General features: G+C 41.6%; 1 protein-coding gene across 1 annotated transcript in view; it reads right to left on the bottom strand.

The window, feature by feature from the left end:
* Window positions 1–3,888: 3,888 nt before the first annotated feature.
* LOC107590439 (caskin-1-like) overlaps window positions 3,889–11,244 on the bottom strand; it is a 93,401-nt gene continuing 86,045 nt past the window's right edge. Inside the window, exons 13-21 of the mRNA XM_016279182.1 lie at window positions 10,927–11,031; window positions 10,324–10,439; window positions 9,202–9,301; window positions 8,820–8,923; window positions 7,461–7,571; window positions 6,345–6,450; window positions 5,558–6,232; window positions 4,934–5,453; window positions 3,889–4,481 (exon numbers count right to left, since the gene is read on the bottom strand). Of these exons, the coding sequence (XP_016134668.1) occupies window positions 4,385–4,481; window positions 4,934–5,453; window positions 5,558–6,232; window positions 6,345–6,450; window positions 7,461–7,571; window positions 8,820–8,923; window positions 9,202–9,301; window positions 10,324–10,439; window positions 10,927–11,031 (1,934 nt within the window). The 3' untranslated portion in view covers window positions 3,889–4,384. The remainder of the gene's footprint in view (window positions 4,482–4,933; window positions 5,454–5,557; window positions 6,233–6,344; window positions 6,451–7,460; window positions 7,572–8,819; window positions 8,924–9,201; window positions 9,302–10,323; window positions 10,440–10,926; window positions 11,032–11,244) is intronic.

The following is an 11,244-nucleotide window of genomic DNA, read 5'->3' as shown; positions in this document are numbered from 1 at the left end:
AAAAACAAGCCCAATATTTTTTGATAATTTATTATCATCGATATTATTTATCAATTATTTATTACCAATAAATGAGCCCGCAACATATTGAACAAACTACCCTTTTATCTGAAAAGCAAAAATAAGTTATTTTAGAAAAATCAGCAAACTGCAACAAAGCAGGAACAAAACTCATCTCCAACCAGCAGTCTTCCCCATGATTGTGTAGCCTAGTGAACCAAACTGAGAGGCCATTTTGAAGGCTCAGGAAACCTTTGCAGGTGTTTTGTGTTGATTAGCTGATTGGCATGTCACCATATTCTCATTTGTTGAGATAGTGAATTGGTGGGTTTTTGTTAAATGTGAGCCAAAATCATCACAATTAAAAGAACCAAAGACTTAAACTACTTCAGTCTGTGTGCATTGAATTTATTTAATACACGAGTTTCACAATTTGAGTTGAATTACTGAAATAAATGAACTTTTCCACGACATTCTAATTTATTGAGATGCACCTGTATAGGCCTACTTGTTTTGTTTTTGTTTTGTTTTACAGCCCGTGATAATTAATACATTACAAAAACGTAAAAATAAAAAATTAGGCTACCTTATAAAGGAAAAAAGTCATCCCACTCCTCTACGTCTACTTCTATCATCGCTTGGATTACAGCGTCACGCGCCTTCCTTTTGAACGTGATATTTCTTCAATCCCTCATTGAAGATAAATCACGTTCAAAAAGAAGGCGCGGAATATTTGACAAAGTATGCTACAGCACTTATATTTTTGCACTGATTGGCTATTAACTGTGAGCAGACAGAGTGTCAATCAATGCATTGGAGAATACAGTGAGCATAAATGAAAAGAAACGAAGTATTCTTTGACCATATTTTTAAAAATAAACCCAAAAAACCGCAACCAGGGATTTTTTCACGCAACTTTAAAAAAAGAAGCCCAAAGTCGCTTATAATACGCGGACATGGCAACTCTGGGCTCTAGCCCAAGCTGTGCTATAAACGAACGCTATTGGCTATTTTAAAAAGGGGCGGGGCTGCTTGATATGTCCCGCCCTGTCTTCATGTTTCAGTTAAAATGACGTCAACACAGAGTAACGCTGCATGTTGCTAAGCATTTCAGGGGGCCTTTAACTAATGAAACACTATGGTGTTGAGCAGTTTCCAGCTGGTCTTGGTGTTCAGTAATTGGATGGCTGTGAGGGTGTTTATATATAATGTTTATTTCGAGCAGGTGGCTGTTGATGCAGTCACTGCAAGCACACCACTGTTCCCAATGCCAGTCACAGCAGGCATCATACAAGTCAATGGCAGAACATCAACACAATATACAGCCTGCACACACTGAGCAGTGCAGATTTCTTTTTTCTTTTCTTTTCTTTTTTTTAAATGTCTGCAAATAGGATGGGATTGAAAACAGCTTTCATTATTAACATCTTGCACCAACAATAAGTTTGACTTCAGTGTTTTCAGAATTTCATTATTTTTCTTTTTTTTCCCCCTCTGGTATTAAAAAAGACTAAAGAAAAAAAACAAGCAAACATGACAATATGACAGAATGAGAACTTTAAAGTGGAGAAAAGTTTTAAAATGAAGATGAAGATTCACAGTGACAAACATCCAGCTATATACACAGAAGAACGGGGGGAAGGGGTGTAACAACTCAATTAACACTGGATCGACAGACACCAGGTCCTTTGACGCGATAAACATGATAAAGCTTTTATAAAAGCCATTCCCATGCCAGACATCTGCGCTCTGTCCGCAGAGCAGACCGCAACATAAAGGGATATAACTCTGAACATCTGATTGACAAAGACCGGCCGCATATCCTTTACGCATTGTTTAAACATGAAAGACCAAATAAAAAGAACTAAAGCAAGGCACATACATGTTTTAAAAAAAACATAACATTTGCTTAATATACAACTTATTTCATCTGAAGACATGAAAAAACGTATCACAAAAAGCTACCTTTAAAAAAGAAAACTGGAGTTCTAAAAAAATGACCATTTACAATTCATTTAAAATACTTTGAGCCAAGAAGACACTTTAAACGTTTATCTTAAATATTAGCAGTTTCATCAACAAGCCCTCTTGATGCTTCATCATTAAATACTTGTTGAAAACATCTATAATAATCTGTTCATAACTTAAATATTACAAATATTCTTCTGAGAACCGGGGAAGGGATTAAGCATATATGGAGCTACTTACTGAAAGTGTGTAAAGCATTGTGGGACCTACGCAACTACTTTTCTTGCTTGTGTCCCCTTCCTTTGGGCCCTGTCTTTAATTACATTTAAGATCATTTTGATACTGTGACAATTCTAATAATGAGCAGGCAGATTGTCATGGCAACAAAGATGGATGGAAGATAATGAGAGACTGCGAGTTTGCTGGCAATGAGATAATGACATTCAGAGGCTTGCAAGAGGTTCAGTTGTGACCGGTGCCGTCATAACAGCAAACTGCACTCCCACTGTAAATGAGAGAGCATGGCATCTGGAAACATCTTATGTCCACAGAGACCAAACCAAATAATTGTAAAAGCATCGCTCAGTCTACCCGCCATATATGTCCCTATAAAGTTACTCAATGTAATTCTCAGTGGATATGTTTAACCTAGATACTGCTATGTTTTTCAGAATAAGTTATGGACCATGCTTAAATGCATCTTGGACCGGAGCTCTTACTTTGGTCATTAAGGACATGTCTGTCTGGATGATATTGGGGGGAATGCAAAACAAAGCGGGCACACTATGGTACATTCACACCCTTAAACAGCCACTGAGCGATGTGCTGAGGTTAGACTGCATGCAGGCTTCCAATGGAACTACACCTGTCCAAACTCAGACCCTTAAGCTAAGAAGATTCCTTGGGTAGGTGGAAATGCTGAGCATCAAGCCACATCAACATTTGTGAAATCCTTGTTAGTTCACTACACTGTCAGTCAGTTTTAGATTCCTGTTTTATGCCACTCACACACACATTTGCAACTTCCTCACTTTGTGCTTCCTGACATCCCACCTTCTGCAAGCCGTCAACCATCAATGGACCCCTCTACATTATTCTCGCCTGTGTTTCTGAGGTCACTCGTATAGTCAAAGTCAACATAACTCTATTTACTTTCTAAATGCACGATCCTGGTCTTATTGTGAACAATTCATTCATTGCATTTTACTTAGGCCACACAGGCTATTGCATAATGCTAACCGATAGCTATTCTGGTATTCAGTGCCTATCTTCACCATATAGTCCCACTGTACATATTTTCCTTGCATATCCTGTTTTGCCTGGAAATGCATCACATCATGGAAGTAAACCAGCAATTCATGTTGACTTCATGGCCTAAACTGTATATCACCTTGCTGCAGATGACTGAAGCATGGAGATGTCCAAGGATGAGAATCACTCCTCACCAAATCAGAACACACAGGCCCTTCCTTTTCTACTGGCTTAAGGCAGTGCCTCCCACATGGACACGGGACCTTTGCTTGTGTGTTAGAAACACTGTGGCCACCTCTCATGTTAAGGCACACAGGACACTGCACACGATGAGGGCAGGTGAAGGAGGAAGGCTGTGCAGGAGCAGGAATGTATGAGTTCACACAGGCAGAAAGTGAATGGAAACATAAAAGGTCACAACAGCACAGAGCGGGAGCCCAGAGCAAGCACAGAGCAGGGGGTGAAACAGCCACTTCAGTCACTTCACTACATTCAACACAGCCCACAGCACTCTTCAGCAGAGCACAGCCAAACATACAGATTTTTTTTTTTTACTTCAATATAGTCATAGAAAAATCCACATATCTGTCTTCATAGATTTCTTAATGTTTCAACACTGTCTGTACCATTGAACATGAAATAAAAACATAAAATATTTATATTTATTTATATTTATATATATATATAACTGTACTGATGCATGACTCTCACTATGAGATTTTTTTCTTTATAGATACAAACTTTCCTCATGCTTACAATATACACATACCATACTATTATTTCATATACAGTTATTATTGTTTTCATATTATTTTACTACTCATTGCTCATAGTAGATAGAGATATTCCATGGACGGAGAGTTGAGCTTTATGTATTAAAACCCAACATCTGCTCTCCACCCTCTGCTCTGTCTTTGATGTTTAAAGCCCTGGATGGCCTTCTGCCCAGTCCTGAGGTACATCAGCTCGGGTTTGTGCAAACCAACTCGGAGGGAGAGAGGAGAGATAGGTGTTTCATGGCGATGGGGAAAGGGGAGGAGAAAAGAGGGGTGAGAGGAGCCAGGGTTGAGGATTAGGAAGGGATAGGTGGTATGTTGTTGGTCATTGTGCCCTTGTGCTCTCCCGGGGCCCTGAGGTTGTGCCACAGAGACACAGGTTGTGCTCTTCACTCCAGCATGGCATCCAGCTGGTCGGCCAGGTCATCGAACATGCTGCCGATGTCGTCTAGGATGCTCACTGTGCTCTTGTTTTCAGCCAATGAGCTGTGGATCAAAACACACACTTAAATCTGATTTAGAAATGTAAAAAAAAATGGCTGCAATGGCACAAATATATTTCTTTGGTCAACACATCCCCAGTGGTGAATTTAAGAGAAAGGTTCAAAAGCTTAAAAAAAAAAGATTTGCCCTTAATTATAACATTTGGTTACAGGCATTTTTAAAAATCTAAAATATTTAAATTACTATAGTATTTTGGTACCATCACTCGCTGTACTCAACCTGATGGTGAAAACATGCTTAAAGTCTTTGCTTCTTAATAACCACAAATGTGGACTCAAAACTGCTGCCTTGATTTGAAGGACTTGTGACTAGAAAAATACTAGAAACTACTTGAAATTAAATGTTAATGTGAGACTAGAAGCCATCATAGACTAGATTCTTACCGGTCTATAAATGCCACTGAAAACAGTTTTTGCATATTTCATGACACTCACTCTTTTTGCCCATCCTCCTTGATCTTCTCTTCTACAGCCTGCAGGGCTGCAGCCAGTGAGGCACTGGTCTCCTCTATCTTCTGGTGCACTGCATCTACTGTCACTACCCCTGCAACAAACGCTGATCCAGCAGAACTGTCCATGGACACCCCACTGATTGAAGAGCGAGGGGGCTTCACAGGTGGTGGTGTAGGGATGGGGGTTGGGGGACCTGATGTCTGGGGAGTTTGGGGTGTCTGTGGGGTTTGGGGTGTTTGAGGTGTCTGTGGGGTGTGAGGAGACTGGGGTGTGTGTGGAGTCTGCGCACTCAAGGCTGGTGGGGTTGTAGCTTTGACAGGGGGGTTGTTCTGAGCAGAAGCTGTGCTGTCCATTCTGGTGACAGTCTGCTTGGCTGGAGAGGGCGTGGGAGTGGGATTAGTTGTCGCATTTAAAGACTGCAGAACATTTTTGGATGGTTTGGGAGCTGTGGGAGGAGGTGTAGGTTTCGGTGAAATTGGAGGAGGTACTTTCTTTCCTTCAACTGTAAATAGAAGAAAAATAGATAGGGAGAGAGATGGGAAAAGAGACTGAGCAGAATTTGATGCAACAAGGTCTAAATGCTACAGGGTTTTACGGGATACTCACATAATTGTGTAAAGACAGGGCAAGTGAAAGGGCCGCACTGTGTAGTACCTGGGCTGCCAGGTGCCCCAGTTGGTCCAGGAAATGGGGCTTTCTTGGTGATGGCAGCTGGTGGTCCTTGTTTCTTCATGTGCTGGGCCAGAACTGGTTTGGGGGACACCGGAGGTTTGACGGACCTACGAGGGGCACTCTCAGTAACATGGCCTTCCAGGTCTGCACTGTCCCGACGGGGTGAGTTCTCAGGATGTTCCTGTGGCCTGGGCTGTTCTGAAACAGTCACTTCTGAAACAGGGCGCCTTTTAATGGTGCCAGTCCCATTCTCAAATGGTACGGGCATCTGCCCATCCTGAAGTTCTTCTGTATCTTTGTCTTTGCTCTTGGGGCGGCGCTTAACCGTATTTGACTCTGTGAGATGGAACTTGGTGCCATTTGGTTGCTGCTTGGTGCTCTGGACCATCCTTTTCAGCGAGGCTGTGGCATCCACATGTGAAGGGTTCTCCTGGGGTAAAGAGTATGACATTTCTAGTCCCTCCTCAGTCTCATCTTTGCCCTGTCTAGGTCTTTGATTGATGGTGATGTTTCCATCCTCAGCAAATGGAAGGTTCTCTGCTGAGCTCCCACTAGATCTTGGCTGGGTTTCATTGCGTTGTCTATCCTGGACTGGCTCTGGCGATTCGCCTACAGATTAAATGCAAATAAAAACAAATTAACATATGTATGTGTTTGTGTGTGTGTGTGTGTGTGTGTGTGTGTGTGTGCGTGCGTGCATATGTGTGGTTGTACGTTAAACTCACCGGTTTTTTGTCAGACAGCCACTCATTAACAGTGATCTTATTGATCTCTGAAGATATCTTCTTTCGATGTCCTGGTTTGGTTACTCCAATAGCTGTTAAATCCTGAAAATAAATATAGGAGCCCCTAAACCAGCCAATCACATTTCAGCACCCAATGATCAAGAGCTTCATGCACACATACACACACACACTGAACCAAGTGGCATATATTTTGTGCATTTGAACATATACACAAAAATGCACAATATTATATATACACAAAATTACATATACACATAAAAGATAAAACATCAGACATATTAAACACTCTGATTCCCAAAAGATGCCAGGATGACAGAAGCAGATGCAAAATGAAGAAAAAAAAATGGGAAAGGGAAAAAAATTAAATAATATTGTAACAAGTGAGGAAAATAAGCCTTTTCAGAGTACCCCAAACATAACTAAATAAACATATCCTAGTTGATCATGTCCTCAGTGTTTCAACAGTACACCCCTGTTAATTCTGCTTTCAGCAATGACACTATGTAAATCCTATGAAGTCAGTGGTTTAATGTAATTAAGTATGGGTAGATGAGCTTGCTTTCAGGAATTCAAATTGCTCAAACAATTAATTTCAGGTTTAGTAACAATTTTGATTTAGCAACAGATTTACACCATAATATACATGAAATGACCGTTAATACTTCTACTACAAAATATGATATATGTTCATGAGATATATGTTTAAAATGCTTTCGAGTTTAATCATATACATAAAATTACATAGCTCACAACAGCATATATATTAATCACAACATACGCTTAAGTAATTATGTGATTCATCAAGATACCAACATAACATAACACATTTGACAACCAAGACAACAGCACTATCTGGGGGATTTTCTTGGTGAGATTTTCCAACTTGCCGTGGGCAAAATTCAAACTCTCACAAAACCTGTGAGCTTCTGGCACATTGGTAGCAATTTTATTTTAAATTTTGAGGAGAATTTGTTGGTTGATTCGCTTCTTTTCTGTGCTTTGAGTGGGTCTGTGGGTGTTACATTTAGGGTAGAGGGGAGTGATGTGAATAGTTTAGAGTGGCTTAAGGGGATGGGGGGGACAACTCTTACCTCTGGGGTCATTCGGCTAATGGTAGGAATATCATAGCCGGTGCTGATGAAGTTTGGAGCGTAGACCTGCAGCTGAAATTCACTCAGCCATTCGATAACAGCCTCTGAGCTCTAGAAGAGAAGATGGGTGGCAGTCTATCATTGTTTGGGTCCTGTGGCTGAAAATGGACCAGACCCCAGGCCAACAAACTGAAAACATTAGTCTCAGTGACCAATGTCTCAACATCCCAAAACTTTATTAGTTCATAAATAATTAAAACCTGCCCCTACTTCTTTTTTTTGTATTATACTGGAGTTAAAATTATTACTCTTGGTCCAGGTACCTGCTCTAGCAACAAAAGTCAAAGCTTTAGCAAACAAAGGCTTTTCTTCATGAACCAAACAGTTCAGCTTAAAAAAATGTAGTGTCCATATATTATCTGCTTTGGAATGCCATTTCCCTGGAGGTAGGAGGATGTACTGTAACTCTATGTAGGAGAGGCAAAAATGGACGTGGGCAGCAAAGAAAATAGGGCTGTTTTGAACAGATGGCCCTCAGTCCAGAAGTCCAGCATGGAGTAGCTCTATTCAACAGCTCCAAAGTCCTGCTGAGGAAGATATGGTAGCCAAATTTCTCTGTTATATGACTAAACAGTGTAATTTCTAATTTCAGCTCATTATAAAAATGACATAAAAATGGTGTGTCAAATATGTATTACCAATTTGCAACATACAAGCTCATTTATGGGATAAAGGATAATAACACCTAGACAGTGTCATATTCATATTGTGTTGGTATACCTTTCTAGAAAATACCAGCGTCATAGTCTCATATCCTCTACAGTTGTATCTGTTCTACAAGTGTGTCAAGTCTATCTCAGTGTGGACAGACTAAATCTTGATCATATGCCAATTACTATATCACCTCTAAAATACACTCCGAATTCAAATCAAAAGTCTACATTTTTGGGTACTCTCTGAAAAGAAAACAAAGGTGAAATTTATTGCAAATAAGGCAAAAAAATTGGAATGGACTTCAAAATGTAGCAAAGAAAATGAAATGAATGATCAGAAAAGATCAGAGAGAAAGGAGTCGCTGCCAATATTAGACAGTAATATCAGATAGAGCAGTTGACAAAAGCCTGAAGCTGAGGACAGCGTGCAAGGAAGCCTGCGGGGAAGCCCACTCACCGTGTCCTGACGACAACCGAGAGCACATAATACTGATGATGCCAGCTGTGAGAGGAAGTCCTGGGAAAGCATCCTGGATGTGCAGATGCCAGTGCATGCATGCGTATGTGTGCGTAAAAAAAGTGTATGCTTGTTTGAGGGAAAGGTATGGGGACAGTGTGATTCAAGCGGGAGTAGGAGTCTCCTTACCTTCCCCTCAGGCAGCGCCTCCCCTTTCCTCTGGGACACCGCATCCCCATACGGCTGCTCATGAAGTGGACAGCTTGATATACTCTGACTGCGTGAGGAGGGTCCTAGAAGAACCATGAGATCATTCATATACATCAGAGCACTGCTATTGCACAAACCAATCCCTTTTGTGTTTTCTGACCAAGTACTCCTCTTAGCCAATCAGATCTTTGTGATGCTCCCACCCACAGCTATTAGTGCAACCATCTGGCACAGAAAAAGCAGCCAAATCTCTAATTTGTGAAAAAAAATGGTAAAACATTTTGGATGGAGAAACTTCTTTATGACAAAAGATTCTCGGTATGATTTCTTCTCAAAAGAGTTGTTTGAAATTCCCACTAACCCTTGTTGCTGGAAGCGTGAGAGGGGTGGTCCAAAGACTTGGTCTGCTCCAGCAGGTTTTCTTTAGCTTTGGCAGACTGGGACAAAACCGTGGCCAGAAGCTACAGGATAAACAAAGCTCATCAGATCAAGAAATGACATGAAAATATCATCAATGCTGACTATGCCAATTGGACTTAATGTTCACCCCCCTTGTGTTCAACGTTGAAGAATGAAGATTTACAAAAATGTCCCTCCAGAAAATTTAGGTAAAATCAGCATCTCATGGTAACTGTTTGAAGCTCATCATTTTATTGGTCAGTATCAGGGCAAAGCTGGCTTAGGTGGACTACCAGCTATTGGGGTTGAGGTCAACGTTGTAAACCATCTTGATCAATCTGGTTAGGACTCGCAGAGACCAGCTTCTGATATTGTTGGTTCTACATGGGTTCTAGCTGGTAATTTAAGGTGATCAGCTGGTCCAGGCAAGTTTCATTGGACTGCCAGCTTGTAGGATCAAAATCAAATTTCCAGAGAATTTTGGTCAACCTTGCTAAGGCTGGTACACCAGCTTCTGATATTGGTTTTACTGGTTTTACATGTTACCTAACTTGCCATTTAAGGTGATTAGCTGGTCCTAGCAGGTTTAGTTGGACTGCCAGCTTGTCGGGTCAAGGTGGGCCTTGTAGATCATAGTAATTTGGTAGACCAGTTTCTGATATTGCTAGTTTTACATGGTTTCTAGCTGGCTGAAGCTGGTCATTTAAGGTGATTAGCTGTTCCCAATGGGTTTAGTTAGACTGTAAGCTTGTAGGGTCACGGTTGACCTTGTAGACCATCTAGGTCAACCTTATTACGGCTGGCAGAACAGCTTCTACAAGTAGCTGATTTAAAATGTTTTCTAGCTAGTTCATGCTCATTATTTATGATTATTTAGGTCATTGGCTGACATGACATGACTGCTCATATTGGCGCATTGTGACCTGTTTTTTTTAGTCATTTGAGATTGTAATAGACACAGTAATATTGGCAATAGAACAAAGACACTTCTAACCATTTAAACCAGCAACATATAAAACAGTTCTTTCAGGTATCTTCTCAAACCACATTGGAGTTGAGTCACTTTGCATGTCAGATAGCTTACCTTGACTCCCTCTGCCTGTGCATGAAGGATAGTGCTGCTGCCTGCACTCTGTCCACTACCAGAGGATCTGGCACTGGCCACGCTGCCTGAACTACCCACACTGCTGCGGTCTCCACCTGGAACAACAAGCCCCCAGCAAACACACACACACAAACACCGTCAGCCCAGTCGGAAAACACCTCCCCGAAACCCTCCAATCACACCACTATGAACTTCCCCTCTGCAATGCACTGATCTGATACACGGGATGACAGAGACTTACATAACAATGGTGACCAAAGACCAGGTGACTGATGGACACAAGACATGTTACCAGAGTCACTAATACGAACACATTCAGGCCCACGCTGCCTTCACTGAAAATGCAGTTTGCACACACGGCTACAGACACATCTGTGGATTGTCTGTATGTTCTTGAGGGAACGACTTAACGGATGTTGCTCTAACAGAGTGAATGAGAGCCTTTCAATGCGCCTACACGCCTGCAGTTGAGGAGGTTTCTGAGGTCAGGCGTACAGCAGCTGCACCTGGAGCGTGGCAAAGCAGGGGGAATTATGAGAGACGAAGAAGTGGAGGAGGAAGAAGGGGCAGCCCTGCTGTTACCTGCCACAGGTTTGCGCAGCACCCAGATCTCCTCGCTGCTGCTGCCCTGGGGACCACCAGCTGGGGTGGGTGAGCCATGTGGACTGGACTCTGAGCCGCGAGAACCTTTAACACAGAAACCACCATTAACTGTGCCCTGGCTTGGCCACCTGCCTGGGATCAGAAGTTTTCTGGACAGGTCAGGCATGGACAGCTAAACTATGTCTATGCGCTTTAGCAGTCTGCTTGACTACGACTCTCTCTTTCCCTTTCAAACACACACAAGGCAAGCACGCATATATATATACTGTATATCTAACACAAATATATATGAACATT

Source organism: Sinocyclocheilus grahami, unplaced genomic scaffold (genome assembly GCF_001515645.1).
Source record: "Sinocyclocheilus grahami isolate Dianchi unplaced genomic scaffold, SAMN03320097.WGS_v1.1 scaffold127.1, whole genome shotgun sequence".
NCBI lineage: Eukaryota > Metazoa > Chordata > Actinopteri > Cypriniformes > Cyprinidae > Sinocyclocheilus > Sinocyclocheilus grahami.
Note: the sequence above shows the minus strand (reverse complement) of the source record. Positions and strands in the feature narration are given on the sequence as shown.